Genomic DNA, 17,066 nt, shown 5'->3' with positions numbered 1-17,066 from the left:
AAATGGCATTGTTAATAGTACCTACTGGGGTATCTCAAGACACATTAGTGATACCTTGTTGACAAAGTGCTATAGGAAATTGGAGGCAAGAAATATGGCTGGAGGTCAGGGAAGTCGTGTGGAAGGGCAGGTGGGGTGGGTGGGAGGACAGTGGAAGTTAGAGGGGGCAAGACTCAGAAGCCAGGTGATGGCATTCTAGGCAGAGGGAACAGAGGCAAGACAAGGCAGCCTCTGGGTTAATGGGGTAGAGAAGCAGCTAGGGCTGCTTGGGTGTCAGGCTTGTACTGAGGCCTGAGGGAGAAGGAGATGCAGCTGGAGCCACTTCCAGAGGACTCGAGTCCAGAGGGGGTTACCTGGTTGTTATTTGACTAGCAGTAGGGGGCCACAGAAGGATTGCTGCCACAGAAGGACTGTTGAGCTGGCAGTCCTGCCCAGCACATTCCCATCTGCAACTTGGGCTCCTTCTCAAAGCAGGCTTCTTCAAACCTCATTTCTTCTTGAAGGGCTGCCTGGAACAGTGTTTAAGAATGAGAGTTCTGGCCCTGGCTGGTATGGCTCAGTTGGTTGGAGTGTTGCCTATAACCTAAGGGTTGTAGGTTTGATTCCCAGTCAGAGCACACACTTGGGTTGCAGGTTTGATCCGCAGTCCAGGCGTGTACAAGAGGCAGCTAATCAGAGCTTCTCTCTCACATTACTGTTTCTGTCTCTCCCTTCATCTCTCTAAAAGCAATGGAAAAAATGTCCTCAGGTGAGGATTAAAAAAAAAGAATGAGAGTTCTGGGGCCAGGCTGGTTGGGTTGGTCTCTGGCTTAGGCATTTACAAGCTGTGTGACCTTGTTTATGTCACTTAACTTCTCTGGGTCTCAATTTTCTCAACCATAAAAGGGAATTGTGTTCCTGTTTCCTGGGGTTACGGTGAAGATTAAATGAGTTAATATATGTAAAGTGCTTAGACCAGTCCCTGGCACATAGTGTTGAATAAATGTTATGGTTACAGAGAAGGCAAGGCATTAGGTTATTCTGTTTCTCAGATGGGAAAATCAAGGCCCTCTGAAAGTGAGTGAATGCCCAGAGTCCCTTTGGAGGGCCTGGATAGTTTGTTCATTCATTCATTCATTCATTCATTCATTCAGTGTTTCCTAAGAACTATTCTATCTAGATATTGGGAATCCAGTCAGTGGTGAACAAGACAGGTTTATACCCCAGGGAGCTCCTGACCCCCATCCCACCCCCCCGGTTGTTAAAAATCATAACAATCATTGCCTCAGACACCCACACTCTCGTCCCATGTCCCACCTGTGTCCTGCCCAGGCCAGAAGGCAATGAGAATTTAAACATGAAGTACCTTGTGGCCCTCTTTGTCCCACCCTCTGTACAGATGAAGAAACTGAGACCTAAGGAGGAAGAGCAGGAGCCAGGCTCCAGGGCTCTCACGGCAGCATCTGCTCTGCCCTGTGCCCCGCAGGCCCTGGGCCAGAGGGCAGAGAAGGGGAAGTGGTAGAGTGCAGTCAGATTCTGGATACAGTTTAAAGGCGGAACCAACAGGATTTGCTGCTGGTCGGGATGGGCGTGGAGGGATGTGTAAGAAAGAGGAAGCAATCAAGATGGAGAGGCTTCTGGGGGGTGATATTTGGTGGCAATGACTGAGCCGTGGACGGGGTGGTGGTGGTCCACACACTTGAATAAATGGGTCCCTTTCCCTGGCCCTTTGACACACACCCACTTTCAGATATGTCCAGGCATTTGAATGGAGGAGAGGACCAGCTGGAGGCGTGGCCCTGGGGCCATGACACGAGATTCCAGGACAACAAGATCTGGCAATATCAGGAAGGTCCATCCAAAGTTCAGGTTTTCTTCTATGGAATGTCCCAACTTTTAAATATTAGCAATAAATTCAAATTTTAATAAACCTCTGTTTGCCCCTCAAAATATGTCCATAAGCCCATTTGGCTTATGGCCTGGTTGGACCTCTGGTGTGTGGGTCTGGAGGCAGACTTCCTCCAGAGCCTGGATCCCACTTCCCAGCTGGGTGCCCTTAGGCGAGTGACTCTCAGAGCCTTGGTTTCCTCGTTTATGAAATGGGAATGATAATAGCACCCACCTTCTGGGCTAAGGGTTCTGTAGCTGACAGTTATGATGAAACATGACTTATGGTGGATTTTGCTAGTGACCGAGACTTAATTTTTTTTGCTAGATCCCTAGGGTGGGATCTCTTCTCTGTCTTGACAAGCTCTGTGACCTGGGACTAATTTTTAGACCTCTCTGAGGGAGAAGTTGGTTGCTCTTGGAGTTGGGCAATGGCCAGGGTGCCTGTTGAGGCCTCTGAGTCCCCACAACCACTCTCCCTCCCTGCCTCCTTCCCTCTAGCCTCGCCCACCTGCCACCTGCAGCCCTTCCGCCCTGCAGCCAAAACGATCTTTGGAAAGCACAAATCCCAGCGTGGTCTTTCTCTACCTTGAGAAATATGGTGTTGGCTTCCTGCTGACTTCAAGAAAATGCCCAAGAGCCTCAGCCTGGTGTGGGGAGGTGGGAGGTGGCCCTCACCTCTCTCTGTCATCTCCCTCGACCAGCTCTGCTTAAGTACCAGCTGCACACAGCCCCTCATCAGGCTGAGAGCCCGTGTTCCTCTGCCTGCCCATCATCCATCTAACACATAACAAGCACTGCTATTTCTCTAACCCAGCTACCTACCTCCCCATGGTGATCCTGCTGCTTGCCTGTGGTCTTCCTGAGTTCCCTCTTATCCCTTCCTTTTTGCAGCCCATTTTCCACAAGCAACCAGAGGGATCCTTAGGAAATTAATTTGGATGGTGTCACCCACATGCTTAAATCCATCCATAGCTGCTCATTTCACTGTGAGTAAAGCCACAACCCTATCCCATCTCTCCAGCCACATCCCCCCCCAGATGCCACTGTCTGGCCTGCTCTCCTGAGGGCCTTTGCACATGCTGCTTCCCTTCGTAGATGCTTTCAACAAGCTCCTTCAGGAGGGTTTCCTTGACCACCCGCCCACAGATACAGATCACTTACTCGGGAGGTGTGGCCTGTGACTAGCAGCAGTGCCTGGCAAGTGCTATCCACCTTAACCTTGGCAAAAATGCCACTCATCCTTCAAAGCCCAGCCAAAAATGCCACCTACTCTGTGATGCCTTCTTTCTTTTACAGAGCCCCATGCCCTACCCTGTTCCCGAGGCCCTTCCTCCTGATCATTCCCTCCTGGGCAGCCCCTGACAGGGGGCACAGCTCCATCCTAGCTTCCTGGGAGTCTTTTTTTCTTCCCCTTCTGTCTCCCACACTCAGAACTATAATTATCACTGGATGGCGAGCTCCTCAAGGCCAAGGAGCACCTCAGTGAAGAGGGCTAATGTTTATGGAGCTTGTGCCGACTCTGTGCTAAGTACTTTCCTGCATCGTCTCCTTAAATATTCACAACCCTATGGTGTCGGTACTCCTCAAAGTCCCACCTTAAGGAGAAGCTAGTGGAAGTTTCAAGAGGTTAAGACACATGCCCACAGTCACCCAGCAAACCTGACACCAGAGAGCTGGAGCTTTTAATCAACAGTGGTAATAACTTACATACAGCACCTTCCACCTGCCAGGCCCTCTGCTGATCCCTGTTCAGGTGTTTCCTGCTCATAATAGCTTTTATTGCAACTCCATTTTGTGGCTGGGGAAACAGAGGCACAGGGAGTTAAACAGCTTGCTGAAGCCCTGGAAGCTAGTAAGGAGTGTGCTGCCTGGCTCTGAGTCATGTTCTCAGAACTCACGCTAGCGATTGTACCCGCTCCCTCTGATCTGCCTGGGAGGGTTCTCTGTTATCTCGGCATCCTCAACAACTGGAGTATTAGCCAGTCCTCAGGTGGCACTAGTTAGTGAGTGGTAGTGAATGAGGGAGTAGGGAAGCCAGTGGTCATGGGACTGTACCCCAGCCATCCCAGAGCCCTGTGTCTGGAAGCCCAAAGCTGTCGCGCAGCCCCTCTCCCAGGCTCTGTGCTCCCCACCACCGCCCAGTTGCCCAGACAGCCCCCAGGGAAGGACCAGATCCATAAACATGAGGCTCCACTTGGGCCCAGGAGGGGCTTTGGGCACTGTACAAGTCTTCAATATTATTGCTTTATTGTCATTTAAATGGAGCCTGCCTCAAACAGGCCACCCAGTTCTAGCCACCAGCACTGGACAAAACCCCCATTGAAAAGCCAATTACAATCACTCCATCTAAATTGTCATGGATTTGTATAGAAAATTACATCTCCATTTAGTCCTGAAGCGACATCCTGGGCATGGACAGAGGGGAGGCTGACTCATTTACCCTGCCGGCTCAGTGTGGGTGCCGCAGGCAGAGAGAAAGCCCAAGCTGCTAGGTCTTGGCCGGCCTGGGGAACAAAGGCCAGTTTGTGGGGGCCCAGAGAGAAGCTGGGCCTCTCAGGGCGGCTCAGATTCCAGGCCTGGGCCGATGGACCCTGCACCGCCAGCTGGTCTCCCCTGCTGGCGGCTGTGGCCAGACGAGCTCCTGACAGCCGGCTCAGGCGGCCCTCAACCCCAGCACCATCCAAGGTGGCTTGGCTCACATCCACACTGCCAGGAAATGAAGGCAGTTTGCCTAGGGAACACTAGACTGGGATCCTGAGATCTTGGTTTCATTCTTTCATTCATTCATTCACGAATTATTAAGTGCCTGCTGGTGGCCATGAGAATCGCGATAGGGTAGAAGTGAGCTCTGGCTTCTGAGTGCCCTGAGTTTGGTTCCAGACTCTTTTTTTCAGTGGGTATGAAGAGCAGGCCACTTCATTTATTCATGTTGTTCTGAAGTTGTTGAGCACCTATTATGTGCCAGCAGACAGGACAAAATGGTCCTGACTCTTGACCCGTAAAGTCCAGTGGAGACCCACTGTCTGGCAAATGGGAAGTGTTCTGAGGGAAGTGACATGGGCTTTTGGGAAGGGCTATGTAAGTAAGGAGGTAGTTTTGGAGCTGGTCACGACAACAGCAAGTGGCCAGGGCATTCCAGGCAGAGGCAACAGTGTGCGTGTGGGCGGGTAGTGAGGCAGACTGGAGCAACAGAGTGAGCATGTGGTGGGAGTCAAGGTCCATGGGCGCACCCTGAGGACTCTGTGGGCCTCCTCTCTGAGCCTCAGTTTCCTTATCTGCAAACACAGGACTGATGACCTTAGCCTCCGAGGGCTCAGGCCAGGACTCAGGGAGGTACTGTATGTAAGATCTTGGTGGGAGCTAGGCACAGGATGCTCCTGGCTAGCTAAGATAGCCTCACTCAGAGGGCACGCTCCATGAGCCAGACAGGGACAGGGGCTCTCCATGTTGTCGCTCATTAACCCTCCCAACAACGCTATGGGGTGGGGCTGTTATCCCTGTTTCACAGATAAGGAAACTGAGGGAACGGCACGGGTCAGCTAAATTATCTGTTGCAATTCCAATCATTGATACTCTCGGTTAGCCCAAGGCCTGACACAGAGCAGACCCTCTAACAGTATTTGTTCAATCAGTGACTACATCTGGAAGGGGGGTGCTGGGCGAGTGTGGGGAGCTCGGTTGCAGATTTCTATCTGTGTGCATATGTATGAGTGACTGAGACTGGGTGTATCTGACTGATGACTGTATGGTTGCATGTGCCTGAGCACAAGTGACTGTCTGACAATGTCACACACTTGACTTCTGGATCCCAAATACCCAGTGGCTGTGGGGACTGTCAGACCAAATGTGTGTGTGTGGCTGTGTCAGACTGTGTATCACCGTCTACACATGTCTGTCTGGGCCGAAAGGGCAGGATGGCTGGCAGGCCCAGAAGCTACTGAGGGGGCAGGATGGGCCGTTTCAGAGGTGAGCAGAGCAGAGTCCCTATCCACCCCCACCGATCACCACCAGGTATACAGACAAATGGAAAAAACGCTCACACCCAGAGCAGACGGGTGGCCGCCCCACCAGGGACTACTCTGTGCACAGAAAACAAGTTCTTCTGGTATCAGCTCAAGTTTGGCAGGAAGTGGCTTTTGGGTGGCAGGAAGTTGGATTCAGCTCATATCAGCCCCGGCCGAGGGGCAGGAGAGCAGTTATCTGGGGTTAAACAGAGTAACCGAGAAGCAGGGCCCCCACACCCCATACCCGATAGAGCTGAGGACACAGCCCACCTCTCCTGGTCATTTGGGATGGTGGGTGGGGAGGAGGGAGACCTTGTAAAGAAGAGCTACTATTCATCAAGTGGGTATTGGGCCCCAGACCCTGACAGAGCTCATCATCCACCTTCCATTACCTCCATTTAGCAGATGTGCAGACTGAGACTCAGAGGCAGTGACTTGCCTGAGGTCACCAAGACGAGTGGAGAGAAAGGGAGGAGAGAGACTTCAAGAAATTTACAACTATCTACAGACAAGAGAAAAACCAGCACTGAAAGCAAAGAGGAGAGGGGGGATGGGAATAGGATAAAGTAGTTAAATGAATGCAGAGAGCAATGAGGCTACACCAATGGGAAGACTTCTGGGGTGTGCCACTGCTTGCCAGGCCCTCACATGGAATCAAAGCTGACCTGGAGATCCTGAACCCATTTTCCAGATGAGGGGAGTGAGACCTACAGAGCCTTGATGGCGGATACTGTGTTCTTTCAGGCCATGCCCCTATGTGCTAAAACAGATGCCCAATTCTACTAGCCATTTGCCTGGGTACACTGTTGAGGAATTCACCCAGTTTGCCCATGGAGAGCCAGGGTTCAAACCTGGGCAAGGTGGCTCCAAAATTCACGTGCTTAACCATGTGACATGGTGTGCAAGCACTATGCCAGAGCAGGCAGAGAAAGCCATGGCTTTGCCCTCAGGCTGGAATCCAGAGGGACCAGCTGCTGATCCGAAGCCCCAAAGTTACACCTGGCAAGAAACCAAGTCTCCCAACTCCCAGCCCTGGACACCCTGAAACCCCCACCCAGCCCCCACTGGAGCCTCTGGGGAGTGGGCCACTTGTCCTTCTGTTCTCATCCCAAAAGCAGCACCCAAGCTGTTCCCTGGCTGAGATGCCGATTTGAAGCTCAGTTTGCATGTCGTTTGCACATTACTCAGTGCATGTCAGAAGGTACGAACATCTCCCTTTTGGGGGAGGGCTGCTGGGCCCCCTGCCCTCCTCCAGACAGCAAAAATGCCAGCCGGCTAGACAGGGAGCTGCGCCCTGGCCTCTGACAGCACCCGCCTGCTGCCACCTCCCCCATTCCCTCCTGGAGCCAAATTTAGGCAGCTCTGCTACTGAGAGATGGGGAAAGCGGAGGCAGTAAACTGTGAGGTTGGAGGCAGCTCAGCCTTGGCCCTTGAAGGGTGGGGCAGCCCCATGGGTGCCCCTGTCCCTAAAGCCTTTGGCCCAGCCTCCCCCCCATTCCTCCTCCCACAGGAATGCAGGCTGGGTTAGAGAACGCTGGGTTCTCAGTTGTAGCCCAGGGTGCTGGCTACTCTGGCTATGAGGGAGGAGGGAGAGATGGAGGGAGGGAGGAGGTCATGGCCAGGGCAGTGGGGAAGGGATCGGATAGCCTCCTCCTGTCCCAGACACCGCAGCCACTAGGGACAGGAGCCTGCTCTGCTTCTCAGTACTTCCTGCCCCTTCTCGTCATGCCCCCTCCCCCCAGGCCTGACTGTGGGGTGGGAGGTAGGAGGCACAGCTGGGCCTGTGGGGGCTGAACTCCCCACAAAAAGCCCTATCAGGCCATCTCCTCCTAGGGCTACCCTTTGGCCTTGGGGCCTTAGCCTACCTGGGAAGTGGAAAGGCTGGCCTAGAATGACTTCCAAGTGACTAACCACGCTAAGAGCAAGGGTTTTTGGGATTCCTGGCAGAAATTAGGGACATGGCAGTGGCTTAAGGCCTAGGAACTTCTTAGAAATCTAAGATTTCACAGGTGTGACTAAGAAAGGCATCCCTACTGTGACGCTGAGACAGGATGCGGTGGGCTGAATAGTGAAAAGAGAAGACCTGGACTGGATTCCAGCCACCATGAACCCAAGGTGAAGTTATTAGTGCCCAGTAGCTGGGACTATGGATCAAAGGGTCTGAATGCCTGGGTTTGACCTGCCCTGACTCTGTTCTTCGTGACTGTGGGCAAGTTGCTTCAGCTTTCTGTGCCTCAGTTTTCTCACCTGTAAAATGGGGGTTAACAAACCTCTCAGGACTGCTGGGAAAGTGAAATGAGGCAGTGAAGCCTTGGCGCACATGAAGTGCACCACGATACCGGCCACCAGTGTGATTGTTTTGTCCCTCTGAGCTGTTGAGAGGCCACCCGGAGCTATAACGGACGTGGACGCGATGGGAGGCGCTGTAGCTTGGTGGTTTAATGGGCTTCGGGATGGGAGTTCAAGTGTGCATGACCCTGGGCAAATGGCCACACCCCGCTGCGCCTTGGGCGGGGAACAGTAAAGGAGTCTACCACAGAGGGTCTGTGAGGATTACACAGATCAGGCTTTGGCACGGCGCCTGGTATAAAGCGGGCGCTCCCTGAAGGAGAGCTGGCCAGATCGAATGGTACCGCCCCGCACAAAGGACAGGTGGGCAGCGTCCCGGGGGTGGCGGGGCGAGAGCAGGGCAGGTGCGCCGGGAATACAGTAGGCGGGACCGAGAGAGGGGGAAACGCGAGGGCGGGCGGGCGCGCGCGCAGCAGGTGCGTGAGGAGTGGGCGGAGCCCCGCGCGGGCGGGGTCTCCAGGTGAGCGGGCGCGCGCCCGGAGGCCTGAGACTGGTGGAGGGGCGCCGCCCGTCCACCGCGGGAAAGCGTCCCTGTGTCTTTAACGCCCTCCTCCTCGCTTCCCCTCCACCCCTTTTGTGCGCCCCCCCAGCCAAGCTGCAGCCGAGGAGCCGTCCCCCCTGCACTGACAGCTGGTATCTAATTACTGTGTGAGAATGGAAAGTCAGGCTGTCCCAGCTCGGGGGAGAGGGGATTAACGTCTCCTGCAGAATACACTTCCTCTGGTGGGTTGCCATGGTTACTCTCATTACCTGCCTGCCCGCGAGGAGCCCGCGCGAGCCGCTCCAGCAGACCCTCCGATCCCGGGCCCGGCGCGCGCGCGCGCGCGCGTGTCACCGCCTTTCCCCGCCAAGGCGCACGCGCGTGCGTCGTTGGGGGAGTGCGAGCTACTTCACCCGGGACCCGCGCCGGGCGCCCCGCCCCTGGTCCCCGGTCCCCCGCCCAAGCAGCTGTCAGAGGCGCGCGCTGCCCGGTCGGCCCCAGCGCGCGCTGTCAACAGTCATTAGAGCGCGGGCCGCTCCCCTCCTCTTCCAGCCCCTCCTCCTCCCCCGCCCCTGAGTCCGGGGTGGGGCCCGCACCTGGGGCTCCTGCTCGTTAGCGCTCCCCGGCCGCCCGCCGCGGCCCCGGAGGGACCCGCCCACCGGGCCTGCTTGGCTCAGGGCAGCCTCCTTCCGCCTAGAACCCGCTCCCCCTCAGCGCCCCCATTACCTGTCCTTAGCCGCGGCGCCCAAAGGAGGCGGGTCCCCAGAGTCCTGGAGCGCGCCTCTTCGGAGTAGTGGTGACAGCGGTCATTTATAGGTGCCTCGCCCAGGGCGGGCGTTATTTATGTATCATTCGGGTTCCCACAGCCGTCTTGTGAGGTGGTGAAAGCCACTGTGCATATTTTGTCACCTCAACACAGGAGGAAAGTGAGGCTGAGGCAGACCAGCCCCTTGCCCAGGGTCAGGGCTGAATTGTCCTCAGGCCTGTGACTTCATCCCTAGAGCACCTCCTTCCTCCTGACATCCCTGAACTAGAATCCCTGAAGCCAGGCCCTGACCTTTTCCTGCCTGAGAGTGCCACTAGCTACTCCTTCCTTCCATTTCTTGACCCTGGCTCCTCTCCTGCTATTGGCCCGTTGCATCCCTTCTCTTCCTACTCCTTCCCTCCTCACCCTTTCCAGACAACTCAGAATTAGCAAAACCAAAAAAGGAAAAATATATTCAGAGCTGCTTGAAGGATATGGCATCTCTCAAAGGTAGTGCTGTTATTTGGGGGCTGATCCGACCCACCTTTCTCTGTGGCCCTAGCTGTACATTTGGGTCCCCCGCGTGATTTGAAAGAAGATGGAGATTCATCGAAGCAGAAAGGAGGTCTTGGAATATGCGAGGCCTGTTCCAGATGGCAGGTGCGACGCCGTGACGGCTCCACGCTAACAGTTGGAGATTGTGAACAGGGCTAGAGAAGAGGCAGGTGCTACACTGAGTCCTCAGAGCCTTGTTTATGTATTTATTTGTTTATTGGGGGGGGTCTCATCCCTCTGCCCCATACAGACCTACAGAGCTCAGTGCAACTACGGGTCATAAAATTTTGGTATGAATCTTAATTTTGGACTTTTTTTCCAGTCAACAGTAGGTAATATTCATGATCAAGAGAAATGCAAATACTGTCTTAGTCCCATTTAAGCATTACCCTCTTCTCAGTCATCTGATTGCCCGTTACAAATTATGACTGGCTTCTCTTGGGGATTATAAAGAGAGAATTCTGGAGATTTGGGTGAGGGTTTTCATCCTGGTTTCTATTCTTTTTGTTCTCTCCATTTTGTGTCATTTTAAAATTTCTCTCCACCCCTTTCCTTTTCATCTTAGGTCCCTTTGCAAGAAGCTGGCTCCTCCCCTCCAGTCTTCTTTCAGTCCTGCCAGTAGTTGAAACAGGACTTTCTAGGAACCCCTCAAAACTGCTACCCAAACTTCCAAAATGCTGGTCCTGCCTGATTTTTTTTCAAGTGTGGTTTGAATGACAGGAGGAGAAGTTAGGGGAGCATGCAGCTCATATTTACAAGAGCCTCTGCCCGTAATCTCAGCCACTTAGCTGGCTGGCCCAGATGGGATGGGGCAGCATACTCACATTTCCCTGTGCAATCAACCCCCTGCCACACAAGTGGTTGTCAGAGGTGTGTTTCCACTGGGATGGGTTCTGCTGACTGACCTTCTCCTCTGATGGCAATCTCATTGATTTTTACACCTTGTCGAGTGCTGGGTCTGAAATGCACCAAAAGCCACATCCTAAGAACTTTCTCTGTGGTTTCTTCCTCTATTGTAGGAACCCAGTTGAGACATGTCCCCACTATTTAGCAACATCCTCTCAACCATAGCTTCTTCATTGCTGGAAGACATATGCCACTAATATAGTGATGGTGGTGCACTAAATGGTACCCTGCTGGACTGAAACAGCCCACCTTGATAGGTATAAAACTTACTTTCAGCAAGTGGCTTGGAAGTTCTAATGGAAATGACAGAACTGCAATCCATTAGCATTTGGACCTCACCTGCCATAAAGGGCAGGGGTCCATTTAATTGAATTAATGGGAGACAGAGAAAACACAGTCAGATTCAGGAGCTCACCTGAGGGATGACCCGTGACAATAGCTCATGAGGTCACCCCGGCACAGGCCTGTCTAATGGCCTGGTAGGACACGCTGTCTGTCTCCCTTGTAGGTCTGCAGCCCTAGAGGTAACAACCTTCCTTGTGCTGAGGATTCAGATCATTTGAGGAAAGTGAGGAAGCCAGAAAAGATCTGTCAAGGGATGACCTGCTTAAGTATTAATTAACTGTGCCATAGAGGACTTGAAAATCTGATGCCAGGATGCTGGGCACTCCTGCCCTTTCTATTCATAAGTTTCCGGGGGGGGGGGGATATTCTTAGTTTCTACTAATGTTACCCAATACAATTCTTTTGTTCTCACCATTAGGAAAATTGGCCTTCACTGGAGAAGAAAATATTAATATGTTAGGCCTAGAAACACAGGAGCATGTCTGTATCTAATGAGCCAGTGCTGGTTTCCCAGTAGTTACCTTCCTGTCTCAGTCATGCACATTTCAGTCATCAATTCTCAAATCTGCTGTGCATCAAATTATTTGATGCCTTTTAAAACCACCCATATTTGATAGGTCTTGGTTGGGGCCTGAGAATTTGTGTTTCTAATGAGTTCCCAGATGATGCTGATGCTGGTGACCTAGGGACCACACTTTGAGGATCTCTGTTCTAAATACTCTGAAATATCAGTAATATTTAAGTAGACATTTGATGATTTCTTCAATGCCTTGCAATCTGGTCTTTAATTTAGAACCCAAATGGGCTGGGTTTAAGAAAGATAGTGTTGTCCAAGAAAATGAGTGGTGCCATAAATTAATAAAAACAATTGCCATGTTTGAGTTTGCGTTTGCCTGGGTCTGGCTAGCTGTTTGGAGGTGGCTTGTTCCAAAGGATGGAGTGTGTTACCATGGTGATAGCCTTCCCCATTTAGGAAGGCCCCAGAGGTCTGTCCTTTGCAAATGACCGTGTGTTTTTTCATGGCTTTTCCCGTGGGGTGCTGCAGGGTTCCATGCCATCACTTCTGGTTGGTGTTTCCAGGAAGCTGGGGCTAGTCAGGAGGCTCCAGGCCCCCTCTTCATCCAACCTGTAAATGAAGTGAGCTTCCTTTGTCAATCCAAGGCCCAGCGTGCTGAGGGCAGTGGATTAGATTAAGCTCATCTGGGTACAAAGCAGAAGTGGTTGGCAGGGGCATCCCAAGGCTATGGGGAAGGTGCTTTCCACTCCCTTAATTAGCAGCTCTTGCCCTGAAGAGCTGTGTCTAGATTCTCAGCTCGGGAAGGCATGCTTCTCCTTCAGCATTTAGCATGAAGGTTATTACCTCTATGGATGCCGGGCATGGCAGAGATGTCTGTGGCACGTGACTGCCATGGGATTTCTTTGTTCTCCTGCCAGCGTTCTCCTTGAAGGCCACACAGATATCCTGGTGTTCTTCCCTTAGGGTGTAGCACACATGGTGTCCAGGTGGCCACAGTCCAGCAGAGGACAGTTCAAGGTGTGGCTCTGCATACCTTGTGTGGGGTTGAATTCTGGTTGCTACAGGCCTCTTTTCCTGTGTACATCTCTGCAATTGAGATAGACCAATCACAGAACCCCGGTTTGAGCATCAGGGGACATCACAATCAATTTTTAAACAGAAGGCTACTAAAAATGTTCCCCTGAAGTGTTTCTCGGGTAATTTTATGGTCACATTAGACCAGGTGCAAAGCTGTTGGTTATTACCTGTGTCTACCGAAGAATGGAGGTGGAGGTGGAGGTGGAGGTGGAGGTGGGAAGCTGGGACAGGCACAGGATAGGCACTGGGCAGTGTTTTGCAGTTTAATCCGGTTGGCCAAATACACCTTGACTTTAGGAAAGCTTATCCCAAGTTTTATGACAGCCTTAGCATGCAATTAGGACTTACATATGACTATGCATCTCTTTTTGTTTTGGGTGTTACCTTAGGGGGACATGTTCTGTAGCCTGAATGGATGAGAGTGTCCAGAAATAAGAGCAGATTCCTAAACATAAAATGTTCAAACTCGGTGGGTCCAAAAGGAAAAGACAGACATTTACCAGCTTATATGTGACAAATGCCTGATGTACAAATTCTTACATGCTCTTTGGAACATCCAACTAGGACTTCTTAGGCTCATTTTGTAGGAGAGGAAACAGAGTTTCAAGAGGTCACCTGTCTAAAATACTGTTTTTCACCAGATTTTCTTTCTCCATTCCTTCCCACCAAATTTTATCTCCTTTTCCCAGGAGTATCTGTGGCCTAAAACAATTTTATGAGCAGAGAGGGCTATTTACATTTTTTTAAGATTATTTTTTTAGAGAGGGGGAAGGAAGGAAGAGAGGGAGAGAAACACCAAAGTGTGGTTGCCTCTTGTGCACCCCCAACTGGGGACCTGGCCCACAACCCAGGCATGTGCCCTGACTGGGAAAGGAATCGGCGACACTTTGGTTCATAGGCCGGTCGCTCAATCCACTGAACCACATCAGCCAGGGTGAGGGCTGTTTACTTTTCTTTTTTTTTTTTTAAGATTTTATTTATTTATTTTTAGAGAGAGGGGAAGGGAGGGAGAAAAAAGGGAGAGAAACATCACATGTGAGAGATCCATTGATCGGTCGCCTCTCACATGCTCCCAATTGGGGACCTGGCCCGCAACCCAGGCATGTGCCCTGACTGCGGGGAATCAAACAGGCAACCTTTTGGTTCGCAGGCCAGCGCTCAATCCACTGAGCCACACCAGGCAGGGCAGGACTATTTACTTTAAAGTAGCTAAATCCATCATTATGACTCTGGATTCAGATTATCAAAATGTTGTGGAACTACCCACTATACTTTTTTAATACACATTTTTAAAATCAAATTTTAACAGATATACAGAAAAGTACACAGATTATAAATGTTCAGATTAATGAATGGCTTTTTGTAGACTGAACTGACCTATATAATCACCACCAAATCAAGAAATGGAAACCCAGTTATATTTTCATTCTTAAGGTTCTTTTGTTTATTTTTGCCAATATGAACCTCTAGTTAGAAGTGTATCTTATTACTGACCTGTCATAATATTTGTCCCATCCAACTCTGTCACAGCAATATATGAAGATCCTCCAAATGCTAGGTAGTTAGAAGTCAGCTAGTGAATGAGTTAGACACTGATAAGCCCTGTTTTCAGGTGGTCCAGAACTTCAGAGGGGGCCTTCAGATACCCACAAGAAAGAGGGAACAGTAAGTCCTGAGAGAGCTTGAGAGCAGAAGAGTCATGGAATTTTACAGCTCATCTCATAAGTGGAGCTCAGGGAGGCTGAAGAGGTTGCCCACAGTCTTATAATAAGGAAGGAAGCGCGCGCGCACACACACACGTGCTGCTATCTGAGAAGTCCCCATTGAAATGGATCCTGACCAGGAAGGAAGCCATTGGCAAGACTGCTTGTACAGGACCAGTGAGGTCACCACCCACGGTCACCACTCACAAATGCTGCCCACTAGCTCTACGGTTTGGTACCCTATACCCCAGATGCCCAGGTGCCCTTCCTCCCCTATTTGCTCTCAAGTGGGTCACTGGCACAGAGACAACCCTGTTCGCCCATCAGGGCATGTTATGAAAGTTGCTGGATAAAAGTACACCCTGTCTGTGGCCAGAATGTGTTGTGAGCGAGGATCCATTCAGCAGTTTGTATTCTCCTCAGACTCCAAGCACCGAAGTACTAAGCCAGCAGTGCCACCAGCCACCATACCACAGACAGGTTCTGACACTAACCATCTCCCAGCCTTGCAATGTTTAGCTCTATCATAGCTAGGAGAAACTTGGCAAATGGCATAGCACTTCTTAATGACAATGTTTATCCAGCAGCTCCTGCGGGCTGGATTGGTGCTAAGTGCTGCACATGTATCTCATTTATTCCTCTTTGTAGCTCAAGGGAACGGTGCTGCTGTTATCCCCATTCCCAGATAAAGGATCTGAGGCTCAGAGAAGCAAATTAGCTGCTCAGGTCACACAATCACTTAAATGATGGGGCCTTATTCAAAGTAGGGAAGAGTGTGTCTAAACTACACTGCCTGGCTGCCGGTTATAACCAGTCAGTCATTCAGTAATTATAGATTGAGTCTGCTATGTGTCAGGCATTGTTCTAGGTGCTGGGGAGACAGCAGTGAGCTAATAGGTGAAGCCTACACCCTCACAAGGGCTGACTGTTTCTGACCTGAATCCTTTGAGGAAGAATTATCTTGCAAGTTTGTGTTTCAGGAACTTCTAGAGAAAAGCCTTTTTCTTAAATTCTGCCCCTAGCTTCCCCTTCATCTTTGAAGCCCCCCAAGTCTCCCCTTAGGGAGATGATAGCTGAGAGCCAGGTGTACCTGAGGCTGTGTATAGCCCTTGCCCTATGAGTAAGGAACTCACTTAGCAGTCTGCTCCCTTAAGGACCCTGCCCCATCCTTGCTCCCGCAGCCTCACGCCCTGCAATCTTCCCCCATCTCCATGCCAGCCCTACTGGTCAGGGAGGGCAGGTGTTGGCCCAGCAGCTCTTCTGTTGAAGGACCCAATCACAATCCTGGCACACCTTGTCAGGGCCAGCTGATAGCTCTCATGCCAGCCTGACAAGAGGGGGGGACGGCCACTCCGCTCACACGGCCCTGCCACCTCCACGTGGCCTTATGTCTGTTATTCTCTACATCACACACAAAGAGCCCGGGTGCTGTTGCTGGCGCTCAGCTGCTGGAGTGGGAAAGGCGAGCAGTGGTGGACAGCTTTTCTGAAAGGCCAGGGTGGAGGCAGGAGTCACCCAGGTGATCCAAGCTGGTCCCCTGGGACCCCAGCCCGGGACCACAGTGAAAGGTTGCTGCTAATTGGTGAGCTCCTGATGGGGCTGCATCTATTTAGCACTCCCCCCTCCCCAGAGACTTCTAGGATGGTCTTGGCACAGCGTGTGATTCGAGAGCTCCCGCCTGAGTCTGGCACAATCTGTCTGAAATTGTGAACATGGAGCCTCTTGGTTTTTTAATTTGTATTTTCGTTGTTGTCATTCTCTGCCCATTGTTTCCAGTAGATTTAGTAGCAGCAGCCATCCTGACTCTGGTACCCCCTCCCTGGGGCCCTCTCAGTGGGCTCCTTCGACCCCTAGCCCCTCCCCCCTCATTTACTATCAGAGCCCTCGCTGGAGTCAGGGAAAAGCACTGTCCTGCCCCGACTCCCGGCCTCAGGGCCAGCTCTCACCCCGCCATCATCCCTGACACTAACACAGCTTTCCACCCTGTCACAGGGGGCAGATGGCCTGTCGGAGCCGGAGGGCATCTCTCTGAAGCGGGTCGCTGTGGTGGAAGATTTCTTTGACATCATCTACTCGATGCATGTGGAGAGCTCAGCAGAGCCAGGCAAAGCCCCCAAGCACGCTGGGCAGAAGAAAACCTACCGAGCGGTGAGATTTCTGTCCCTTTGCCTCTGCTGGCAGCCCCAGGCCTTGGCAGGAGGCCATGGGCTCCGCACATGTTGGGCAGGGGCGGGGCAGGGAGCTGAGGCGTGATGAAACGGCCTTTGGGGACCCAGGGGGGCACAGGGCAAGGGCATGGCAGCCAGAGATGGCTCACAGGGCCAGGGGGCGGATTCTGTGGTCTGAGCACAAAGAAGAAGCAGGTTGAAGGGAGTGGGGGTGGGGGGCGGATGGGGCAGGAGGGAAGCCCTTCTCTCCCCGTTTCTGCTTCACTCATTTCCTCCCCAGCCCCTCGCAGCCTGCTCTGGGGCTGTGGGGGGCGGGGGGTGGCTAGATTATAATAATTGTAGGGGCA

At 52.1% G+C, this 17,066-nt stretch overlaps 1 protein-coding gene across 1 annotated transcript in view; it reads left to right on the top strand.

Moving 5' to 3' along the window:
• NOL4L (nucleolar protein 4 like) overlaps window positions 1–17,066 on the top strand; it is a 118,384-nt gene that overhangs the window by 31,890 nt on the left and 69,428 nt on the right. The window contains exon 2 of the mRNA XM_090286219.1: window positions 16,544–16,699. Coding sequence (XP_090142345.1) covers window positions 16,544–16,699 — 156 coding nt within the window. The remainder of the gene's footprint in view (window positions 1–16,543; window positions 16,700–17,066) is intronic.

The sequence above is a fragment of the Furipterus horrens genome, unplaced genomic scaffold (assembly GCF_987537825.1).
Source record: "Furipterus horrens unplaced genomic scaffold, mFurHor1.1.pri manual_scaffold_8, whole genome shotgun sequence".
Classification (NCBI taxonomy): Eukaryota; Metazoa; Chordata; class Mammalia; order Chiroptera; family Furipteridae; genus Furipterus; species Furipterus horrens.
This window is presented reverse-complemented; position numbering and strand designations above follow the sequence as displayed.